Source organism: Eucalyptus grandis, chromosome 1 (assembly GCF_016545825.1).
Source record: "Eucalyptus grandis isolate ANBG69807.140 chromosome 1, ASM1654582v1, whole genome shotgun sequence".
In the NCBI taxonomy this organism is placed as follows: Eukaryota; Viridiplantae; Streptophyta; class Magnoliopsida; order Myrtales; family Myrtaceae; genus Eucalyptus; species Eucalyptus grandis.
In genome coordinates, this window is record NC_052612.1 from 52,785,831 (window position 1) to 52,810,802 (window position 24,972).

Below are 24,972 nucleotides of genomic sequence, written 5' to 3' on the forward strand. Positions count from 1 at the left end.
AAAAAATTAAAAAGGAATATTGTGGTTAAAAGACAATCCCTTTAAAAAGCTAGAAAAGTCAAGCGTACAATTTAAGAAAGGATACACGATCAATTGAATGCAATTTACCACCATACTGAAGGGAATCTCCGATAAATATAAACCTCAATTAATACAATAAAAAAGAAAAAACAAGCAAAGGAAACATATGTCCCAATCATCTCTACATGGAAACTATACATCAGAGTTCTGCCATCATAAGGTAAATTCATGATGTGAATCAAAATATTCGAAAAGAAATCCATTAACAAGTTAGGAAAGCCCAATACGTAAAATGACACACTCGCCATAAATTTTTATCTTTGTTTCCATTTGTGGCATCACTTATTGCGTTGAATTTATATATCGATCTTTAATATATCCAACGTTTTCCATATCTATATCTCTTGGGAGAATAATTCGATTTGACCATCTTTATCTTAGATAAGAAATTCCCTAAGTTTGGCAGGGTACCATATCCAAATCCCACCCCAAAAAAGACAAAAAAAAAAAAAAAGAAGAAGGGAAAATTAAATTACGAGGGGCCAGCTCATCCTCAATTTCAACAGTCTTACAAGTCGGCGGCTTCCCCCCCCCCACCACCCCAGATCGGCCGCCACGTGTCGAGTCAAAACCAACCACCGCGCTGTCATCTAACGTCGGGGGCCGCGGGCCCCGCCAGGGCCCATATTATCCACCAAAACGAGTCACGCGCCAGGACACGCGCGACGCGGTTTGCGCATGCCGTGTACGCGAATTCCAAAAATAGCCCCCCATTCCCGCTATTTAGCCCCCTCGCCCCGCCCCGTTTCGGTCAATTCCCCCACCCCCCACCCCCGCGGGAAAACGACAAAGCGAACAGTCCACGCACGTGCCGGGAGCCGTTCGGCACGTGCGCGATCCCATTCTTCTCTCTCTCTCTCTCTCCATCGCGATCGACAAAAGCGCCCATTTCTAGGGTTTCTTTCCTTCATTCGCCGAGCTCGCGATCCGTGCCTGGGCGCGTCGAAGCGATCCTCGTTCCTCGGGTTGTTGACTTTTTTCTGCTCTGGTTCGGTTCGATTCCATGGTGCAGTTGATGAAATCTGGGGATTTCGGAGCGGATCGCGGGGCGGCGCCTTGCGGCGGCGGCGGCGGCGGCGGCGGCGGCGGCGGAGGAGGCGGCGAGAAGAAGCTCCCGGTGAAGCTCGAGATCGTGGAGGATCCGCTGGAAGAGGAGTTCGGGCCGCTCAGCAAGCGATCGAAGGGATCGTCCGGTTTGGAGCAGGTGAGGTTTCCGGGCGTTCGCCTTGGTTTGTTTTGGCCCTCAAAAATCGACGGCGAAGAAGAGAGACGAATATGGAATAACGAAAAGAAAGAACTTTTTTTTTTCTTGGCGAAAAAGCTTCTTTTTTTTGTGTGTGTTCGGAGTAGATTGGGAGCATAGGAATTGGGGGTAGGATCTTCAGATGAGTTGTGTTTCATCATTATTTTGGGGATTGGAGATTGAGATGATTGGAGGGGTTGACTTGTTTGGATTGCACAAGCAGTAGCACTTCCTGTAGTTTAGTAAAATTGGGCATATGCCTAGGCCTCCTTTGGAAGCTGCCCCGTGATCAGACACCGCCCTCGCCTCCAAAATTTGTCGACTGTCCCCGGAACGCCGGAACTGGCGTTGCTGCGATTTTTTATAGGAATCACGGCGGTGTCAGTGCAGGGGATCAGGGGTGTTTGTGCGGTCTTGGAAAATTAGGGAATATCTGCGGTATGCCGTATGTCAGTTTAGAGAAGATATTTGCTGTGGAGGTTTTGTCGATATTTCATTGTATACTCTGCAAAAAATTACTAACTCTGGAGTCTAATTAATTCTTTTAATAAGTGACTTTTGACTCTTTTATGGCTCTTGCGGTTTGGATTTGTGGATTCTGCAACTAAAGAAAGATGATGTTAGCTAAACCTGCACTTGTTCTGCATTTCAATTGATTGCATAATTTCCTTGTGAATGAGCAAAAAGAATTAAGGAGGATGTTAGTTGAGGCTGAGATTTTTTTTTTTTTTTCGGCTTTCGAGAATGGTTGGACTCTTGATCTCACTACTTGTCTGCGTGATCATTTATTTTCAGCTATGGGGTGCGGGTGCCAATGCATTTCCAGTTCAGCCTTCTGAGTACAATCCCCTTGACGAGCCGAGCCCTTTGGGTTTGAGACTAAGGAAGAGTCCTTCGTTGTTGGATTTGATTCAAATGAAGCTTTCTCAGGGCACTTGTAACTTGGCAACCACTCAGAGCGACAATCTTGTTCACGAGACTAATAAAGATGGTAAAAGTAATGCCTCCTCTAGTACAACTGACAAGATGAAGGCTTCAAATTTCCCAGCTTCGCATTTGAGGATTGGAAGATGGGAGGTACTTGTTATGGTTTGACTTTTGAATATCTCTTATAGGACTGACTATCAGACTTTAATTGGCTCGGCTTTTTGAGGAAAATTTGTTTTGTTTGGTTGCTAGTATAAGTCGAGATATGAAGGTGATCTAGTAGCCAAGTGTTACTTCGCAAAGCATAAGTTGGTCTGGGAAGTCCTTGAGGGTGGTCTGAAGAGTAAAATTGAAATCCAGTGGTCAGATATAATGGCCTTAAAGGCGAATTGCCCAGATGATGGACCTAGTACATTGAAAGTTGTGGTAAATCTCTCTCTCGTCTCTGGTGTGCACTCGTACACCAGTTTAATCATGTGGCTATGTAATCTTTACTGTTTATAGAAATAGTGATTTTTCGCTCTCTTTTTTTATATATATATTTTTTGGCCTTTGTTGCAGCTTGCCAGACAGCCCCTTTTCTACCGCGAGACCAACCCACAACCGAGAAAGCACACTTTGTGGCAGGCAACCTCTGATTTCACTGATGGACAAGCGAGCACTCACAGGTGAACAAAGTTTCCTCCAAACACCTTTCTTTAGTTCCCTTAGCTCTAAGATAAGTTTCCATCATTAGATTGAGTTCTTTTTTTCTTCTTGTGATTACTTGTGATGCCAAAAGTTCTGTGATCCTCTTGTTATTTGAACAATATCCTCTGGGATCAAAAGCGTATTTCTTTTTATATTGCAGACGTGCATTTTTGCCATATGTACTTAGTATGAATTTGTTCTTGCAAACTCCCGCTTGTTACATATGCTGTTTACCTTATGGTATATGTGTTACTTCAGATAGTTATGTCCCACAGTTTTAAGGGCAGATTGCATAAGTTCATTCGTCTCTTACTGAAGCGCAGACTGTTGTTATAAGTCATTGGTTTAGTGTGCTGATCTTTTTTCTTTGGTGGGCAAACAGGCAACACTTTCTGCAGTTTCAACCTGGTCTTCTATACAAGCACTTCGAAAAGCTTATCCAATGTGACGTGCGGCTCAATTTTTTAAGTCAGCAGCCCGAGGTAGTCTTGGAATCACCTTTGTTTGACACACGACCATCTATTTTTGAGGATCTAGAAGAAACCAAAGGCTGTGGTTTTGATAATGGCACAAAAGATGAAGAATCAGGAATATCCGACTTGCATGCTTCATCAGCAGCACAGTCATCCTCTGTGAAGACAGAGATACGGGAACGCGTTGGCATAATGTCAGAACATATGTCCAGAGAAGCTCCTTCTCCCAGTTCAGGTACATAGTAATCTATTCATTTGCCTTTGATAGGTCATGATTCATTCACTGTTCCAAGAAAATATAGCACTCTGGTTTTAGGGGAAAAAGGCATATTTCTATCTCTTGGATATTTCCTTACTTGCGGCAATGAATCTCAAATGGCTTGGAGAAAGTTCTTGTGGGTGTTGCACATGATGAGAAGTGACTGAAAACTAAATTGCAGCCTTTGAATTTAGTGGTTTTATCCTGAAGGTGGCTATTCTGATCCTTTCATATTTTTTTTGTCCCTTTCTAGTGATGGATGCTCGTGTGATTGAAGGAAATGGAACTCGTGATGGACTGGAAATAAAGGCCATGAGAAATTGGGACCAGATAAAAGTGCCCGGTTTACATCCATCGATGTCAATGAGCGATCTAATGAACCATATTGGAAACTGTATCACTGAGCAGATGGGTTCTGGCAATACTTCTAATGATGGATCAGGATGCCCGGAGATACTGGAGGACATTGCACAGTACCTGCTGAGTGACACCCAGTCAACTATGGCGTCCGATGAAAAATCCCTCATGGCAAGGGTGAATTCTCTCTGCTGCCTCTTGCAGAAGGATACTACCCCCGTTCAGAACCTGGCTGGTGGAGAAAGCTGCGAGGACAAGCCTAAAGACACGAAGGATGCTGCTCCTTCTGGGGTTAATAGCAACCCCCTTGCTAACTTTAAGGCTCTGGAAGAAGAATCAAAACCAGCAGGGATGTCAAGGAAAGACTCATTTGGGGAGCTTCTGCTCCATCTTCCTCGGATCGCTTCCCTTCCGAATTTCTTGTTCAACATTTCAGAAGAAGACAGTGACAGTAATTCTAGATAGTCAAGGTTATGTATATTCTCTAGAAGTTTCGGTATCTGCAAAATCAGATGACCGCCCCAGTATTTGCGGAAAGATGTTTGTTGACTGTGTGTGGTGCCTTGTTAGGGAAATGCATCCTTCTGCTTTATCTTGTTCGGCAGTATTGGGATTCTGAAATTAGAATTTGATGAAGAGTCCTGGTAACCGTCCGTTGTAAAAAGTTATGCATTAGTTTCTAGTGGTATTGTTCTCCTGTGAAAGACCCTGTGATCCAATGGGATCTGTAAAACTTACGGCTTCTCAAGGACGCATATGCTTTGGTACTTTTGCCTAAAGCTAAGTAAAATCAAAGGATCAGAAGCCACATTTTTCTGGCTTCACTCCACACGCGTGCTCTCTCCAAGGAGAGGGAACTAACCGTAAGATGTTCATCATAAGTCCTAATTCAGAGAGAACCGACTTGTTTAGGCAAGGAATAACCTTCCTTCTAAAAAAGTCAACAGCGCTTTTAAAGGAGAACCTACTCAATAATAAATCGTGCAAACACATATGCGAACTGACGATGGAATAATTTACCCATGAGCTCACAACTGCTGAAGCGTGGGGACTGTTTGCCTGATATTCACATCTACCTATAAAGAAACCTAAGGAATAATCTTTATGTACAAATGGGAGATTCGAACTCAATCAATTCTTCGGCTGTACAGAAAACTAATCAAGTTAAACAACTCCCACCAAGAGAAATTCCACTTTGACCAATAGAAACAATCAAACCCCTTATGTACACTTATTTTCTTCCATCATGTCTGTCTCTGTCTGCAGCAGGGATCAGGAAGTGGGTGCTGAATGAATGGCAGTATCAGGTAACATGGCTATGGTCACTACGAAGTATTCACAGCCAACAGGGAGACCATATGGATTCGCAGTCGACCCTGAAACATTTAAGGCAAGCCGGTCAGTCTCTGCGTCAGAAGTCAGTTGATCTACTACAGGGTCTGCCCTACTATGCTCCGGTCGGTGTGGAGAAGGCAAGGGCTTCACAATTTGGCGCTCAATGTGTACGATCAGCCCAACAATGTAACTTGGTTGGCTTGGGAGATGGTCCACAAACAACGCCACGGACTCAGCAGACAAATAGTAATTCAAGCAATTCCTATTTATAGCCTCGTAGTGCCCAGCTGAGTTGAGCACAAACGCAGCTATCTCATGGACCTCCAGGCGGCCAAATGATATCTTTTCCTTGTTTGCCTGTTGAAAAACCACGCATTCATTATTAGCCTAAGCAGAAAAAATAGAAAAATTATCGACGTGTTATCAACAAGAATTACACAACCAAATCCTCACAAAGGACTAACCATCAAGTTAAACGCAGGAAGTTTAGGGGATACGCAACAAAACGTATTTCTGAATCAATAGGCAAGTAGGTAACATGGATCACACACTGAAAGTCTCCTATTTAAGCGTAGCAAAGTCACTGTCTTAAAAAATCCTCCTGTTTCCCTATTTTCTCTAAGTCACTAGCTAAAATATCATCAAGAAACCTATGTGCTAGGTCCCAGAAATGAGCCAAAGACAACAACTGTGAACCAAAGATCTAGATCTTTCCCGAATGCATTATTCCTCCCCATTCCTCTGTCTAGATTCACTTACAGGCACACACGACCGCATGCACATGTACACCCGCCCATTCATAAGGAGAAAATCAAGAAAATAAACCACTAAACAGTCCCTTTAGATGGTTGAGAAGGGGGGGGCGCTGCAATTGGACCCTAGTATCTTTCATCACATCAGACACTGTCCAAAAGAGTTGGAGGAACCACCACAAGTTGAAGAGGAATTACCTGTTTCTCAAGCTGATGCTTTTTATACAGTGTCTTAACTTGCTCCTCCTTTTCTTCCAACTCCTTCCTCAGCTGCTCATTAGCAGCTTCGATTTTTTTTATCTTATCAAGCAGCTCTTCATGGTGCTTAGATAGGAAACCAACTCTATCTGCAAGGACCCTGATACACTTTCGGAAGTTCGCAGTACCCTCATCTTCATTTTCAATTGCAGAACTGGAAAAGGTAATTTAAGCAATTTTTATTGTTATGGTACCACAAAAATAAAAGCAAAGACAATCTAAAACATGGGGAAAAAAAAAGTCTGCCATCTAAAATAACGTGAGAAGTGAATGTAATCTTATGGACAAGCGGAACATTATCTGATGAGAGCTTTTTCCAAGAAACTCACTTGGCCAAGGATTGTGCCAAGGCACGCAAGGAATTAGCAAAGGCAGGGACACCTCCAGAAACATATACACATGTCCTCAGCCTTTCAAAGAGACCGCCCATTTTCACAGCAGATGCACGAAGGGCGTTGTACTCTGAAGCTCTCCTATCAGCAGCACAAAGATGGGTTTGGGCTTCTTCTCTTGCTTCATGCAAGCAATTCTCCAGGTGAGCACAATTCATCTAAATCAAATTCACCAAATGAAAGGGGATTAGCTAGAGAATATGAAGATCAATGATAGAACAGACTGCAAGGGACAACAAATATGAGTGAAGATGGTTTAGCAAGTGGACCACCCAAAGTTAAGACAGAAGTCAAGATTCCTAAAACTGAAATACCAGAGTCAAAATTTAATGAAACACCATTCTCCATATTTAGGAGCCCTTATTGTCAGCATCAAATCAAAAAGCATAAGGAAACCCAAGAATCTTTCCACAAGACTTTATGTTGCATCTTAGTCATATAAAGCCCGTTTAAAGAGCTCTATGCACGTAAGAGTGGCGACTACCAGTTCAATCACTTCAATTAAGAGAGACAAATGGAGGATTACATGTCATATCCTAAAAATACACAAAAGAAGCTCAACATCTCTGCAAGTGCACAAAGACACAAGCATACACATATGCATGGGTATATCATTATCAGCAAGTGCTAGTTCCTTAGCTGGAAACTTTCTATACCACGTTTACAGAAGGGAATGTCAAGTTTAGAGATAGAAATGGAAGTGAATAAATCCAGAGACAGAAAAAAAAAAATAAACAATGCAACAAGAAATAGCTAAGCAGTTATTCACTAGATATTACCTGAGACTCATCAAGAAGTTTCTGTCTCGCCTCCAGTTCTCTCCTTAGCACAACTAATTCATCCATTACAGCTTTTAGTCTATCTTCTGTTTCATTCACTAGGTTTGACTTGTCAGCCAGAGCACTCCGTAATTCTAGTACGAGATCATTATACTCATTAGCATTTAAACCTGCCTCAGCAACTGCATCACGAGACAAGACATTCAGAGGCTCATGCATACTTTCAGCAGCACAACTGTTTGTCGATGACATGCCTAAAGGTCCAAGCATTTTATCCTTCTCATCATTATCAATGACATGCAGTTCTTCTCGGTGTGGCTCCTGCATTGATGAATCCAAATGCATTTGAAGCAAGCCAGATGAATCCATCATATTCTCATCCACTCCTTCTCGAGCTTTGCCTGATTGCCTAGTAAAAATTCCCAGCTTTGTATTAAGTGAATTCGAAATGCAGGAGACCTCATCCATAGAATCAGCGGCAGATGTGCACGGCATGTGAACTTCACCGCTGCCTATCGTGTCAAGCTTGCATCCTTCAGCCCTTGCACCCGCAGAATTTTCATACTCAAAGGCATCCTTGCCAGTTGAAAGCTTCTGCTCTATTGAATATCGATCAGATAATTTCTGCTCCAACTCCTGAATTCGTTTCTCATAGGAGGAACACTGCAATTGTTTCTCTCTAAGTACAGATTCAAGATGTTTGTGATACTCATCTTTTTGATGCAAGGCTTCGGCTGTCTTTTCGGAAGCAGTCTTTAGTAGCATGTCGCGACTATTTTCATTAAGAGACTCAAACTCGATATCATGCCGGAGTGAGCATATCGTAGCAATTGCAGAAGCAAGGTCTGCCTTCAACCTCACATTCTCAACTTCCGTCTTGCTCGTCCCAGCAATCTCTACCAGCTCACTGCCCTCAGGAAAATCCTCTGAACTTTGAGGGAATTCTGTGGAAAATGATTCTGCAGAATTCAAACTATCATTGGACATGGAAAATGAACCTTTCATGTTTCCGTGCTTCTCGCCCCTAGAAAGACCTCCCGCTAAATACTCAGGAGCATATCGATCAAGATCCGAGATGTCAATATTCAGCAAACCAGCATCAAAGGGCATGATATTCACATCACACTGGTTTGGCATATCATATAGTCCCATAGAGTATAATACTTCTTTAGGTAGATATGAACTTTGTGCTTTCGAAAATTCTTCTCGTCTCCTAACCTCAGCATCCCTCTTTGTCGCAAGTCTTTCAGCTAACTGTCCAGCCATGCCCATGTAAAGTTTCCCAGAAGCCTTTCTTCTGACAACTTCAGCAAGGCAGGCTCTATATGCAGGGCCAATCCCACGAACTACCTTCAAGTCCTTAAATAGATCTTCCTGGCGCGCCATTGCCTCCTTGAAAACAGGAAACTGCAACTTTATATCTTTTATGAAGTAAGATATGTAGGTAATCCGCTGCATATAGCTATGTACAAAGGAGTTCATCTCATTCTTGTTCTTTTTGCATAATTCAAGCAGCATATGGATCGATTTGTCACAAGCTTGCATTTTTGGAAGATGATTTTTGTCATGGACATCATACATGGGACCCAAAGCTGAAACAGCATCATGAGGACGAAGAGAAGAAGATAATTGGCAAGACAAGCAATCATCCACCAGCTTCTTGACAGTATTCACATCTTTGCTGCACAAATTTTCATGTTTTTTCATAGGTTAGCGCCATTAAAAATATATAAAGAATGCAATGAAAATGGCATAGTCAGGGCACAAAAGTGCCTACATTATGATAGACAACCCTTTTTCTTTTTAATATAAAAGATAACTAGAAAATAAGAATGAAATATATTCAAGTATCTTCATCATATAGATGTGATACGATAGTGCAGAAATACAAACATCATCATCACCAGAAAACTTAAACACAGTGCCTATCAACATGACGCCAGCCCTAACAAAAAGGTTCATCACAACAGAATCAGTAAAGAATGGTGAGAACAGTGACATCCTTCCAATCTACTCCTTGAAATCTTTCGAAGAAACCATGTTCAAGCATCGCAAGCATATACGTTAAAGACCATACATATAGCTACCTTTTCCAATCAAATCAATGTAATCAATTATAACAGAAAATGATGCTCATTGTAGATAGTACCACGAGTCTAGGAACTTTATTCCAATACATTCGGAAAATTACTTTGGCAGGAATGACCAAAAGCATAGAAAACCTCGGCACTGCAATCTACGGATAACAAAATTAATTTGCCGTAGTATACTAATAAGGACATCATTAGAAGAGCAAACAGGGGAAAGAAGAGGGAGAGAAGGGGGAGGTTGTGGAGGAAGTCGTCAATCAGAAACCAACGAAAACAGCCGGTAAACCAAAATGATTAGAAAAAACAAAGATGATGCTACAAAGGCTGTTGATGTAAAGAAATTCAAACCTCAAAGACTGCATTATGCTCTTCTCTTCATTTATGTAACGTTGGTGCTCCTTAATCCTCTGTTCCAAGTTCCTGACAGGAAGGGAGGCTCTGCTAGAAAACAAGTCTTCGACCTTGCCCTTCATTTCCTGAAACATCTGCTTGAATTGAGAAACTCTATTCTCAAACTGCCTGTGAGAATTGCTACAGTTCTCTGCCATCTTCCGCAAATGATCCTCCTTCACGAAATCCAGTAAGCATTTACGTGTTGGTGTCAGCAGTTGAGGGTGAAGTTTGATTGACCTCAGTCTATCTAAATCCCTCTCGAAATTCGCCAAAAGATCAGAATGGACTCGCTGCTGCTGCAAATAACGCTTCATGAATTCCAAGTAATTCTGGTTAATTACCCTATAGTACTGTTCCAAATTGCTTCTCGCGACCTCCAGCGCCCTTTCTTGCACCTTCTGCTCCCTCGAGAACCTCCAACAGATCTCATTTTTTGCCTGCGTTTGTCTATATATGGTGTTCCCACAATTGTAATGATATCTAAATCGCCGCTCATACGAAGGAAGAGCCTTCAGAGCAGGATCAGAAGCATTGTCCAGAGGATGGTGGTCATCCGAGGAAGACAGCATTGCAGGGTCTGTGATTTCGACGATGTCCACTTGCTCCGGTGGAGGAGGTAAAGAATTAGTAAGCAGCCTTGCTTTGTTGAATATGAACACCTCTCGTCCATCCGAGGGAAGCTTGTAAGATGAAAGCAATCTCTGTGGCTCAAGCTTCGTGTCCAAGCAGAGGACAAGCTGGTCATTGAAGTTTACCCCGGAGACAGATTCGATGAACTCCATAACCGCCCCAACAGCAGTGTTTCCATTGCAATCAAGCTCAAAGGAGCGCCCATTTTCAGCAATATGCACAAGCAGCTTGCCTTCATGAACTGCAACCTCGGTGACACTCGAACTCATCTTTTTATGGAAAACAGAGACTCTACACCACACGGGCTCCAATTAAAGCAACTCAACTACCGATGCTATAATCCCAAGATAAGGAACGCAGCAAACGGAGCTGACGGGTCACCAGCTCGAACTGGCGTCCGAATCGCCTGAAAAGGAAACCCTAGCCAGAGAGGGCAAAGTTCGACTCCAGCTTTATGAGAAAACGATTAAAGCGACGGCTCCCAGATCAAGTATCCAAACAATACTCCTCCACGGAGAGACACAGAGAGAGAGAGGAACGCATCCGACCCAATTTTCAGATACAGCACCAGGAAAGGAATTGCTATCCGACTAGCATGCCATCATCAAAAAGATTCGGAATTGCGGCATACCCAACATCCGAAACCCTCCAAAGAAGCGAAAATTTCGAACCTTTACAATCCTCGGAACACCGTCAGTGGAATCCCTAACCAAACACCAATCAAACCCTCGTACGCCCACAAGACCACACGATTCCCCCCCGAAATCACGACCACTTTTTCCGGCGGACCGAGATCCGACCAGCTTCAGCGAACCCCGAAACCGATCACGAGCAATCGCACCGCCACGCCACCACCCCCACAAGAAAAAATCGAACTTGATGAGCAAGAGGAACGACCAGATCAAAACCGCAAAAGGGTCGTCGACAATGGAGAAGAAGGTTACAGAGGAGGAGGAGGTTCCTTTCGGAGATGGGCGATTACGTGCGGATTTGGATTGAAGTGGGAATGGAATTATCCTTATGGCTAAGAGAGCACCAGGTTTTGTACACGAAACCCCTCTTGTGTATTCTGGTCGATTGCTTTGTCTATTTATCCATCGAAAAGAAAAGAAAAAGAAAACCAACGAGGAAGGGCCTTAAAAAAATCGAATTTTGATTCGTGGGTTGTTTCAATTGTTGCTTATGGAGGGACTACGTGTGCTGCAGCATCTCTGCAGATGAACAGGAGAAGGATTAGGAGACGAAGACGATTTGCTTCAGCAGCTCTAGTCGTTTTCTCTCTCTTTCCCTTATTTGGTGGGGATTTCCGGGAAGGGAATATAAATAAAATATGGATGAAAGAGAAGGCTTCAACGGGAAGTCACGATAAAGTTTCGAAGTATACTTCTGCGGGCACAGCTCATCTCTCTCTCTCTCTCTCTCTCTCTCTCTGTTGATGATCCAAGATGTGGGAAGAGCTCGGGGGAAAGACAAGCCAACGCTGCCCTTTTTCCCCTCTTGATAATTTTCCTCCTCTTTTTCAGGATGGACAGGTTGATTATTGAATTTACCATAATTTCTTCTTTGCTCTCTTTCTTTCTCTCTTTCCCATGTCGTTTGGGTTCTTAGGGCCGGCTAGAAAGTCTGCATTTTTAACGCTCTGCTTCGCTTGCTAGTTATTCGGCTGTCAACCCGACCTCGGGGGGTCGGGGTTCAGGATCCCGGCCTCCATATGGGTCGAATCAAGATCTGTCCATCTCACTCGTGGATCACATACACACGAAAGTTCTTTATTCGAAATACGGTATAGAGAAGTAAGATGGTTTATATTGAATTCACGATTAGTGTAATCTATTCGATGGAAATTGAATGAATAATTACATGATCTTTAAATATTTTTGTAGATAAATATGAAGTTAAGGTATTTTCGCATTTTTCTTCAATTTACCGTTGTATTCACTTTTGTTTATACCTCAACACTCAATAGTAATGATTCTCTTTGAAAAAAGCACAACTAATTGAAATTGAAATCGGATCGTTAAATTAGTTTAGATTTCGATTCTTAAAGTACTGTTGATTTATTATATTACTGGGAAACTCTCACATGGCTGAACTCATATTGTACATTCATAGCTCAAATAGTACATGACTCATCATTCATTTTTAAGGAAATTAGTTTCATCACTTTTTTTTTTTATGCATCTCTACCAAGTTACTTTCTTTGAGAAATTTTGATTTCTAAGGTCATTCATGGTACTATTCGAATTCATCCATGTTTATGTCAACTCTAATGACGTGTTAATCCCGGGGGAGCATGATGGAAATTGCTGATGAAGAAAGAATGGGGCAATGGCCCATGGGGACACCATGTTGACATTTTATTGCATGATAAAAATCTACGATTGAAATTGCCACACGAGAGTTACATCGTTCATCATATTTGTCTTTTTCTAATGATTAGGCTATTTAATTAATCTGGGGACCATCAGATTCTCCACCTCCTTCCACCAATCGTCCGTCATTACGAACTAAATTACATTAAGATGTGCACGTAGTTTCCCAAAGGAATTAAAATATCTCCATGTCATTCTTTATGTGATTTAGCTAGTGCAGATTGGGTTTAAATATTTAATCTTATAAAGTCAATGTTGAGAGAACGTGACTAGGATCATCACATCCAACTTTCAATGGTACATATTGATGAAGCCGATTTTCTAGTAATCGCATCTTTGAGTTGATGGATTCGATAGTACCAATCTTCATGAAAATGTTGTAATTGATTATTAAACTTTTTTTTAATCATTAACGACTTGTTTGTTTGAGTTTAAGCGAAGGTGGAAAGGTGCTCTTGCTTCTTTTCCACCAAAATTCATAATATTAATTAAATTTTAAAAAATGAAGAAAATATAAGTGCCTTTATCTGTCAACATTTGCATTTTGTAAAATTTTCAAGAATTTCAGCTTTCAAAATTATCGGAATATGTAGGTCGCAAAATTTTGATTAAGTGAAAAGTGAAGATTAAAAGTCAATCCAAAAGTAAGGGAGCCGATGACCTTAAAAGGAGAACGGTGAAGCAAAAAATCAATCCTACTTGGGGAAAGTGGCCTTTTTTGAGAATAAATTATCTTTGAAAAATTATAAATAGATACGATTAAAAGGTAAAGCACCATTCAGAAGAATTTAATCTCCTTAATCTCTGTATACAATAAATCAAATTTCTTATTTCTAACTTGTTGAAATAACTATTGACAATAGGAAATAATTTCTTTAAATTCATTGCATTATAACAAGAATCATTAGATCATGATGTGAATGAAAACAAAGGCCTACTAATGAAAAGACATCTATTAGCTGAATTTTCTTTTAAGAAAAAGAATTGGAGTTGCGATTTTTAAAGTCTCGACACGAAGGTCCTATCTTCAATGGGTTCAAAGGGCGAATTTACGACCATATCGATCTTGAAAATTGGAAAAAAAAACCCAAAGTGGGGAAATGAAATTATATCGTACAATTTGCCGACTGAACCGTGAACATGAGGAGGCCGACAGGAACGGATTCGAGAGTGAAACAACCCAGAAATTCGCAGAAGACCAATTGGAAGTCGTGGAAGATCAAAGCTAACTAGTGGCAAGAGAAAAAGACAACCTAGCAGTTGTACTACCGCTACCACGGTCCATATCACATCGCTATCGCCGACGACGTGCGTTCTCAAACCGAACCGGGGATTTTGTCCCGGTTTGCGCGGCCAATAACGTGACGAGAAGCTTTCATGGCCTCGTGCATGCATGTGACTGAATCACTGTGCTGCTGCAGGAGAGAGAAGAAGAAGGGAGAAGAAGAAGATGATGATGATGATGATGATGATGAAGAACGAACGGTGGAGTTGAGCGTGGGGTCTCTGTGTGGGGTTGGCACTCGGTCGTTTTCTTGTGAGTTTCCTGGTAATTTCTATGGCTGCTGCTTCGCTAGTGAATTTGACTCTGAGCAGAAGCGCATGTAGATTGTTGGCGGCGAACCTGCGGAAGATTCGTTACCGTGTGTGTTCGGAATGCCCTGCCTGCACCGGCAACCAAGTCGTGTCGCCCATTGTGGTAAATAAGATAGGGTGTCGTAGCGAAGGACATCTACTAAAGGACCTCTTTAGTAGATGTGTCGTTTGAGGATGGACTATGGTAGGTCCTAACCGGTCCGAAGATGGTGGAGAATGGACACCGAGGTGGCCCCATCAATCTAAATCGCCTACATATTAGTTGGCCATCGTGGTCAAGTTCCAAGCACCATCATTTGAAACTCTCTCTCCCTCTCTTACTCTTATTGATTGAGAAAATTCAAATGCCTTGGCATTTCTGTTTGGCACGAGGGTTTGATCATGAAAATCGAATGAGTCAGAAGAAGTAGTTGTAACGACAAAAAAAGTTGGAATGATCGAAAAACACGGTGCGAAAAATCAAGAGGGACAAAATTAGACTCGTTCGCATCGGTCACTACCTTGCAAGTTGCAAGTAGAGCTGACCAAAGTCTCATGCACAGTCATAGAAACCAAAAGCAAATTTCGATTTGGGAATTGTCCAACCATGACACGGGAAATGGGTTAAAACTAACTCCTTCCTAGAAGCTGTCGCTCTTTTGAACCGGCCGTCGCCATAAACATCGGATGGAATCTATCGAAGAGCCAATCGAAATCAAGTCATCAACAATTCTGGAAGCGTCAGCAGTGCATTAATTAATTTCTGTACGTTTTGCAGGCGGCCTTTACCTAACGTCCGCACGCCAAACTCGTGTAAAATTCTCGTCCCCATGACATAATTCGCGGAGAATAATTGACAATTGATCTTTTCTCGTTCACATGGGCATAATTCCCTGAACTTTTCGAGGACAAAAAGTTTTGGCAGGTGCCGACCGACCACATGGTTTGACATCTGCAGTAAGTCTAGTTGAACAAAAGCCACACGCAAGCCCGCTAAGCGGCAGATTAAATCAAAGAACAAAGAGATTGGATTGGTTTGATTTTCAGGAATCGATGGTTTTCCTCTTTTAATTTATTAACTGGCCGACTTGCCGTACAAGAATATCTGCTGGAGTTTGGCAAATCTGAAGGGACAATCTTACCGTCAAAAGCAGAAACGACAAGGAAGCCCAACGAAATGGTACGAAAACACTCGAGAGTTAATTCCTTCCCCGCAGCAATCAAACGGCAAATTCCTTGAAACACACAGCCTTTAAAATTCCTTTGCCAATGTGCCCCCAAACGAATATACCACAAATTAGACTCTCGAATGGATGCATAAGAAACCTTCACGGCGAAATTTATCACTATCTCCTCTTAAAACTTATATTGATCAATTATATTTTATTTTTCTTATTATTATCTAAGCAACTTGAACTATCATACAAGTTTCACCTTTTTCAATATACCAACAACCCTTTGAATTTATAGTACTTAAGAAAATCACATCATTTTTCAATACATAAACATACTTCATTATAATCAATATCCTTACGATATCATTATGCATTCTAATTTTGACGTTGTCAACACCCAAAACATCGTATGAAAAAATTACTCAATCAGTTCGTAATTTGGTTTGAATCTACCCCCTTAATTGTTCTTAAAGCTAACCAGAAGTCACTCTCTATCTAAACCTCTCACTTCGGCGATCACTCTTGCCCCTCGTCAGATACATTTCAACAAATTGGCCATCGTCATTTTACTACGGTCATAATCCAAATCACGACTTTTCTTCAACGCCACTATTTGTAACTCTCTCTCACACGCACAATTGCTTTTGCATTTCTCTTAGACATGAGAGGTTGATGACAGAAATCAAGTGAGTTAGGAGATTTTTACGTGCTAAATGAAAATATAATATAAAAATAAAAGTAATAATAAAGTAACACAATTAGACTCATCCATTTGCATCTACCTATGCCTACCAAATAGAACAGCGCAAGTCTCGTGCATTATCATAACCTAAAACCAAACTTTCATAGGGGAATGTCCATCCGTGATATGGGATGACATCATAGCTTCCTCACCCCAGACGGTGAGATGGATAACTAATTCCTTCATGGAAGTTTCATCCTTTGAATTGGCCTTCGCAATTACATCCGATAGAAATCAATCAAAGAGCCAATCGAAATTAAGTCAACAACAATTTCGGGAGTCGTCGTCAAATGCGTTTTGCTAATTTTTCTATGTTTCGATGGGCGGCCTTTGCCTAATATCTACACGCAACACTCACGTATGTACATACTCAATCACACGTTTTAAGTCATATACAACAATTGACTAACTACCCACGGTCGCTCTCGTGCCATAATTAATTCAACGAACACGTAAATGTTCACTGAATCTTCGGAGGGCGAAGCCATTGGCAAGTACCGACCGACTACATGTTGACATCTACATTCGAGTCTCGTTGTTCCAAAGCTACACGCGAGCCCACTAATTGGTAGATAAAATTAGAGAATAAAGAGATTAGATTGGTTTAATTTTATGGTTTCGATTTCGATAATTTAGTCTTAGCTGGCCGCTTATCGTACAAGTATATCTGGTGGACTTTGGCAAATTTAGAGGACAAACTTACTGTCAAAAGCAGAAACAACAAGGAAGCTCTAGGAAGGGTTCGCGCGCACTTAAGCTAATTAATGAATCAATCAAATAATTTTCACGGTTAATTTTCAGATTTCTTATCCATAAGAGCCTAAACTTAATTCCTGTTAATGGTCAAAAAGATGATTTTTTTATAATGGGGAATTTCTTCTTCTTCTTTTTCTGTGGAATCCACGTGACTTATAAAAGGTTTTCCAAGTAAGAGCATTTTAGCAGCCTTGCTGCAAAGGTCAAAGCAGATTTTACGCCGCTCCTTTTCCCATAAAGCAGAATTTATGCCTTGACTTTATTTCCTTTTTTTTTTTTTTTCCTACTAAAGATCTGATACCTCGACTTTTCATGTGTCCTTTCTACCTGAAATAGATCGAGTGCAAGATCCATTTTAAGATGATAGGCCCAAATGGATTTTACAAGAACATGGAAAAGGCCCATTTCATTAGTTTTCTGGTTTGGGCAGTAAAGGCCCATTTCATTATAATTAGGCTTCATTCCCAAATGCAAAACAAATGACAAGAAAATTTCGTGAAAAAAATTAACTTAGTTAACAACTCAAATGAGAATTAGTAGTCCATACTGGTGATAAATTGATGAGAGAAAAAAAAAAGTAGGCTAATCATGCTAGTTTAGGCTTGTAATCTCTAAAATTGAATAAATAAATGCAAGGGGTTTCTAATCAAAATAGATAAAAGTTGATAACTTAAGGAAGTAAGTATCAAACAAAGACAACTAGGCATTGGTGAGTAATTAAAATAAGAATTCGTCAATCAATACTAATTGGTATTTCGATCTAATAAAAGTTGATAAGTTACTATGATTTTGGTCTGTCGTTTCATGCAAGAATTATTAAATTCGAAACATTAAATGCAAAAAAAGTAAAACAAACCATTCATAAACCATAAAAAAAAAGAGTTGGCACTTTCATGAAAGTGTTGTTATGTTACCAATGAATTATCCGGACAAAGGTATTGTTATATTTTCTTACCAACAGTTCCTTATACTTACCAATACTTGTTGAAATTTACTAGTGCAGAAAATGTTCGTACTTTAGTTGGGTACCGCATGTACTTTGACCTCGTTTCCGTCAAATCAACATTTGTTCAAATCCGTCATTAATTAATTGGGCACTAAACCAGCTCAAATACCATCCTTAGTCATATTTGACTTATTGTAACCATAGTGTGTACTTCATAACCCCATGCCGACGACGTTACGAAAAATCATTTCATTCGGGTTGCAGAGAGAGAGAGAGTAACATCAATTTTGAAAATGTCGAATGCCACTTTCGTTTGTAGTTTTTGGGAGCATGAGCATCTGCGTTCTCAGCTTCCAATGCTCGGAAAGTTATTTAGAGTGCGTTTGGTTGGACTTTTGTGGAAAGCCTTTGGAAAAATGCAAAGGACTTTAGGTTAAAAAAGTTTTCCAAAATGCAAATTGTGTTTGTTAAATTGTAGTTTGAAAGTCCATCGTGAAATACCTTTATGTAAAATAGTGTTTGGAGAGATTAAATTTACAAAGGACTTTGGTGATTAATAAAAATGATAAAATATAAAATAAAAAGTTAGCCTCGGGCAGATCCCTGGCCTCGAAGATGACCGGCAAGAGCCGCCTGGGGTCGGGCGACCCCTGGCGGCCATTCACAAAGGTCACCCGACCCAGATCTAGGTTCGCCCGAGGTCGCGCGACCTTAGCGGCGACCAGATTTGGGTCACGCCTGAGGTCGCGCGACCTTCGACACCGACGCAACTAGATTGCATGGTCTAGATACTCACCGAAGGTCGCATAACCCATTGGCGACGGTCACCGTGACCATCACTAGCCTCTCGCTAGTCCGTCGCCCACCCTCAGTAGCCTTGCGCAATCCGAACGTCTACCTCAATGAAAAGATGAACAATAGAAACAAGAGCAGAAACAAAGGCAAAGACAATGCTGAAAGCCTAAGGCACCCCAAGGTGCCTTGAGCTTTTAGCCTTCAGAAGGCTGGCTTTCCTTTAATGGGGTTTCCAAAAATTTTCCCAGATACCTAATATTTTGGCCAAAAGACCTTTAAGTATCCAAAGATCCTTGGGAAAACAGTTCCCAAACTCAGCCTTAATCATGTCGATGTCGATGCATATGGTTAATTTAATATCACTATAGGCAAAATGGCCGAAAGCTTTGACGTATGGACAAGAGCAACTTGTGATTTTCCTGAAAAAGAGAGATGCACTTTTCAACGTTGTCAGCGAAATCTTTTCAACGTTGTCAGCAAAATGTTGTTGAAGAACGAAGTCGACCCCTGAAAGCATCCACTTGGATCGTTTTCCCATGAATTTCATGTTGACACATTAATAATATAAAGTTCACCTAGGAAAATTCTTGCTTTGTCGGAAATGAACTGAAAACAACATAATGCGAAACTTGACCAGTTAGGTCTACGCTACTAGTATTACTCTAATTTTTAAGCAAGAACTAGGCTTTGAGTCACATTACTTGGTAGTAAGGTGAACTAGAGTATTTGGCAGAAATCTGTAGCAACAACAAGACTATGATATTCTTAAAAATAAAGAAATCATTGTCTAAAAAGTCTTAAATCTATTATAGGGCGACCAATTTAATCTTAAACTTTTAAATTATGCCGATTCAATCATAAACTTATTGAATGGTTGTCAATTTAGTCTTAAATATTCATACACATTTTTACAATTTGCTAGTATAGTCTTTCCAAAAATCTTGTAATTGTACAAATTTAATCCTAAACCTTTTAATGATTTGCCAATATAGTTTTTCCGGATAATTTTGGCCGGAAATCGCCAAAGGACTATATTGGCAAACTATCAAAGGTTTATGACTAAATTGATAAATTGTTAATATGTTTATGACTAAATTAACACAATTAAAAGGTATATGATTAAATTAACACATATGAAAGGTTTAGGACTTAATTAGCCATCGCATAATTAGTCTATGACTAAATTAATACAATTAAAAAGTTTAGAACTGAATTGGCTGCTGTACAATAGGTTTTATGATTTTTGGACAATTTTTTCCAGAAACCAAGCTACACATGGGATTGATTCATCCTTATTTCTTCATACAATACCATGCCATTTGAAAGTCAGAATATGAGAAACAGACGTTGACAAGGAGATTGCAGAATAAGTTGAAGATAACACAAGATCCAAATAGTCGACATCACAGGGATTTGTCACCGCTATTTCACGCTTAGTTAAGTTGACATCATTTTCCTGGACCACGTGCACTTTCTTTAATCGCAGACGCGAGAGGAAACATTATAAAATTTCGCCTGGCTCGAATTCTCTGGATCTTAGCACTATCGCTTTTTTATTAAACTACAGTCGATTTGGTATGCACAGACAACCAGGGCAAAAGCATGGACTTTACATGCCGTCATCACACTAGGCCTCCATATATGAGGGATATACTAACAGCCCACTTGACCACATAAGATTTGCAAGTTGATGCTATTGAACTGGAACATCACATAGACCATTGAGCACCATCTCTGAAGTCGTCGACCAAGCCTAAAGACATCATTATGTGCATCACGGTTCAATTCGAACGTGTCCCATTGGTGATTATGTGTTCTATTGCGACATTAATTTAATCGATTCTCCTAGATTAACTTTCCATCATTGTTATTGGAAGATTTGGTTTGGTTATGTAGGCAGATTCACAAATTCCTATAAACTACAATCGATTTGGTATGCACAAACAACTAGGGCAAAAAGCATAGACCTTACATGCGGTCATCATGTTTAGAGATGAGCATGGTCTGGGCGGGCGGTTCTCACTTTGGAACCGGGAACCACCCACTAAAGACCGGTTTTGAAAAATTGAAATCGAGACCCATCTGTTGGTTCCATAGATCTATTTGGGAACCGGACCGTTTGTCCGGTCTAGTTTTCAAGTGGATCCATGGAATTGATTCCAACCCCTACAAAGCCTATTCGCTTTTATATTTGAGTTGAGTTATGAGCCATTGATTTTGATTAAGGATTGCAAATAGTTAGCTAAGAATTTAATTTCTTCGAAAGTTATAGTGTGGTCCTCATAAGGTTTCTAACATCGAAAAAATGTGGAGAATTAGGGTGCATTTGGTAACCATTAATGTTCCCGAGAACAATTTATAATAAAAAATTATTATTTTTTATTTTGTTCTCGAGAATAATTTCTAAACATGTTGAGGTGCTTGGTAACTACCCAAAATTTCTATTCCCAGAATAGAATTGCGTTTGGCATCGTCTTCAAAATTTATACTCCAAATCATTTTCGTTTATTTTTTTAATAATTTTATCACTTTTTTTCTTTTCTTTCCCTTATTCTTCTTCAAGCTTTGGCTGATTGCCGGTTGCCAGCCTTGGAAGGCTGGCAATCAGCCAAACAAGGGTCGATGACCTCGCCGGAGCATCATTGGCTCTCGACAAGGCCGCGCCTCGTTGGCTAAGCCATCGCAAGGTTAGCCTCACCTTGGTTGGGCGACACCGACCTCATAGTGGCCTAGCAAGGTCGAGCCCCGCTGACAATTGGGCAAGCTTGGCTAAGCTCGGCCACTGCCCGGCCAGGCGAGGCTCGCCGATGGCTAGGTGGGCCTCGCCCAAGCCTCCCTTGGCCACAGTTGGGCGAGCCTCCAGTGAGCTCGCCGGATCTTACCTTGGCCCGACGAGGTCGCCGGACCTCAGCCAACTAGCTATCGATGACCGGTAGTAGTGGATGGCGGCAGCGGCGGCAATGAAATAAGAAGAGAGAAGGAAGAAGAACAAGAAGAAAATAAGAGAAAAGATTTTTTTAAAAAAAAAAAAAAAAAAGAGGGTTGGCTTGATTCTAAAATTATTTCCGAGAACAAATAATCAATTTTTTTACTTCTTGATTCTACTCCAAATCTATTCATGGGAACAAATTTGTTCCCAAGAACAAAAAATTTACTAAACGGATTTATGTTTCAAATCTACTCTCGAGAACCAAATAATAGAAATTTTCATTATTTGGTCAGTTGCCAAGCATGCCCTTAGATTCCACGTTAAGAGTCCTAACCTCCACAGAAGTTAAAAACTTAATCGTTTGATTCATATTTTTTCAACATCAACCTAATTTAATCATGGAAATAACTAATGAGAGATCTAATTATACTTTTAAATTATGGACATCTCCTATCGGTTCTCTCTTTCATTTACGTATGTTTATTTTGTTTTGATTGAAAAATCAAGTAAATGGGTTATTAGAATGACAAGAAAAAAGTAGGAGATTAATCTTATCACACACTCAAGAGACAAAATTAGTCAATAGTATACAATAACTACAAATATCCATATATGTACATATATATTTGGTCAAAAAACTATAAAATAATTAAATAATGGAGATGAATTTTTTTTTTTAATATATATATACCGATCTAATCTTGATGGGTGGGTGGGCGATTCCATGCCTTGAATTGGAAACCGGATCAATACTCACTGGTTCCGCTAAATTGAAACTAAGGACCAAACTAGCCCCCATGGGAACCCTCAGTTCAGCCCAATTGTAGGTGGTTCAAGTAGTTCTAGGTTATTTTGCACACCTCTAATCATGCTAGGCCTCCATATATGAGATATATACTAACAACCCACTTGACTATATAAGATTTGCAAGTTGATTCTATTGAACTAGACATCACATAGACCATCGAGCATCATTTTTGAAGACGCCGACATGCCTAATGATATCATTATGTGCCTCAGGGTTCAATTCGAACTTGTCCCATTGGTGATTAAGTGTTCGACCCTCTATCGCGACATTAATTTAATCGATTTCTCCTAGATTAACTTTCCATCATTGTTGGTAGAGGATTTGGTTTGGTTATGCAGGCAGATTCACAGATTCCTATAAACTACAATTGATTTGGTATGCACAAACAACCAGGGCAAAAAGCATAGACTTTACATGCGGTCATCACGCTAGGCCTCCATGTATGAGATATATACTAACAACCCACTTGACTATATAAGATTTGCAAGTTGATAGTATTGAACTGGACATCACATAGACCACCGAGCACCATGTTTGAAGATGTTGACCATGCATAATAATATCATTATGTGCCTCATGGTTCAATTCGAATGTGTCCCATTGGTGATTAAGTGTTCGACTCTCTATTGCAACGGATTAATTTAATTGATTTCTCCTATATTAACTTTCCGTCATTCTTATTGGAGGATTTGGTTTGGTGATGCAGGTAGATTCACATTACAAGTTAATAGCATGATGATATATATAGATATAACAACTAGGGCAAAAAGCATAGACTTTACATGCGGTCATCACGCTAGGCCTCCATGTTTGAGATATATACTAACAACCCACTTAACTATATAAGATTTGCAAGTTGATAGTATTGAACTGGACATCACATAGACCATCGAGCACCATGTTTGAAGACATTGACCATGCCTAATGATATCATCGTGTGCCTCATGGTTCAATTTGAACGTGTCCCATTGGTAATTAAGTGTTCGACTCTCTATCACGACGGATTAATTTAATTGATTTCTCCTATGTTAACTTTCCGTCATTGTTATTGGAGGAATTGGTTTGGTAATGCAGGTAGATTCACATTATAAGTTAATAGCATGGTGATATATATGATCAAACGGGCAGATGCTTATATAGTCATATATATGCAAATATGTATCCAAAAAAGAAAAAAAAAGGTCGGTCCTGCACTTAGCAAGTGGACATTACTCTAATTCATAGTGCTGGTCTTTAAACGAAAAGAAGATTTCCTTTTTTCTTTTCTCCTTTTTCTGTTTTCCATTGGAAGAAAAGACATGGAAAATAGTGGCTACCGATCGCTCTAGCAATAAAGACTACAGCAATACCGGTATGTGCATGCTTTTTGATACACAAGAGCTCAGAGCACATAAATGATCAGATCATGTAGATCTCAAACAAGGCCAGCTGACAATTCAACAGCTGAGATCGACTGGGGTCGTGGGCATCGAGCTCGTGGCGTTTGTACAGTCGACTAATGTTCCATGGAGGCTAAACTCACGAGTCCTACAGAAGCACTCGATCACGATTCTAAGTGTGATTCAATTTGTCGATACGGGGACCCTTATAATTTCTATACCGAAACAGAGAAACGATCAATTGGGTGTGTAGGCAAGCCCTAACTCAAGATGGGGACCGACTGACAAGATGATGCAAACGTCACGTAGTGGAGTACTCTCGATTTCAGAAGGTAGTGTTCATTTTTGTTGGTTTTTTTCTTCTGGTTTTTTTTCAATTGGTGCTTTCGAGTGTATCGGCCTAACCCCTCCACTAACAAACAATGCTTCCTTTCGATATCGAGACGAAGATGGAAGAAAAGCTCAAAGCACTTTTGGGCCTTCGGGCATGGAAAGGAAAAAAAAATACCAATATCTGCAAGTTAAATTTGCAGCCATAGAACCATACTTTTCTTGGTCATTTTCTCTAAAAATGCATTTTGCTCGTACTCATTAAATCCCCACTATAAAAATGTCCACTTCAAGCAAAACAGAATGACTGGACGTCTAGAACACCATCGATGTCTCTATTCTCAATCTTATCTATCCATCCACATATCCATCCACTTCAGAAATCACCACAGTGACTTTATGTGCAAGTTGTCGCACGGAGGGGTTCAAGTTTCACTTGTTTCTTTGCTAGGTAGACAAACTATTTATTTTCTCGTGTAATATGTAAATCTTTTGGATAATACCAC

General features: G+C 40.4%; 2 protein-coding genes and 1 long non-coding RNA gene across 4 annotated transcripts; 2 read left to right on the plus strand and 1 right to left on the minus strand.

The window, feature by feature from the left end:
• The first annotated feature begins 948 nt into the window (after positions 1-948).
• Positions 949-4,797, plus strand: LOC104436016. Of its 2 annotated transcripts, none has more exons than XM_039301856.1 (6): positions 949-1,285; positions 2,120-2,401; positions 2,504-2,677; positions 2,813-2,919; positions 3,324-3,649; positions 3,951-4,797. In XM_039301856.1, exons 1-6 carry the CDS (start codon positions 1,085-1,087, stop codon positions 4,493-4,495), a joined length of 1,635 nt encoding a protein of 544 aa, XP_039157790.1. In that variant the 5' UTR covers positions 949-1,084; the 3' UTR covers positions 4,496-4,797. The 2 variants fall into 2 exon arrangements, with proteins under 2 accessions (XP_039157790.1, XP_010047053.2); XM_010048751.3 differs by having other exon boundaries at positions 951-1,285; positions 3,927-4,797.
• Positions 4,798-4,980: 183 nt separating this feature from the next.
• On the minus strand, positions 4,981-11,873 carry LOC104436017 (autophagy-related protein 11). Its single transcript, XM_010048752.3, has 5 exons — positions 9,985-11,873; positions 7,547-9,227; positions 6,705-6,925; positions 6,316-6,529; positions 4,981-5,722 (listed from the first exon to the last, which is right to left on the minus strand). Exons 1-5 carry the CDS (start codon positions 10,926-10,928, stop codon positions 5,303-5,305), a joined length of 3,480 nt encoding a protein of 1,159 aa, XP_010047054.2. The 5' UTR covers positions 10,929-11,873; the 3' UTR covers positions 4,981-5,302.
• LOC120288234 lies at positions 11,566-12,230 on the plus strand. The gene is made up of 2 exons (XR_005546550.1): positions 11,566-11,698; positions 11,866-12,230. It is a non-coding gene; the product is annotated as an uncharacterized LOC120288234 (long non-coding RNA).
• Positions 12,231-24,972: the final 12,742 nt, after the last annotated feature.

What these genes read in the sequence shown, in the direction of transcription:
- LOC104436016 (XM_010048751.3), top strand. Translation starts at nt 1,085, where the DNA reads ATGGTGCAGTTGATGAAATCTGGGGATTTCGGAGCGGATCGCGGGGCG. An exon ending in GGACAAGCGAGCACTCACAG is followed by an intron (nt 2,920 to 3,323) that starts GTGAACAAAGTT and finishes GTGGGCAAACAG; the next exon opens with GCAACACTTTCTGCAGTTTC. An exon ending in AGCTCCTTCTCCCAGTTCAG is followed by an intron (nt 3,650 to 3,926) that starts GTACATAGTAAT and finishes GTCCCTTTCTAG; the next exon opens with TGATGGATGCTCGTGTGATT.
- LOC104436017 (XM_010048752.3), bottom strand. Translation starts at nt 10,928, where the DNA reads ATGAGTTCGAGTGTCACCGAGGTTGCAGTTCATGAAGGCAAGCTGCTT. An exon ending in TTGGCACAATCCTTGGCCAA is followed by an intron (nt 6,530 to 6,704) that starts GTGAGTTTCTTG and finishes TACCTTTTCCAG; the next exon opens with TTCTGCAATTGAAAATGAAG. An exon ending in AGCATCAGCTTGAGAAACAG is followed by an intron (nt 5,723 to 6,315) that starts GTAATTCCTCTT and finishes GTTTTTCAACAG; the next exon opens with GCAAACAAGGAAAAGATATC.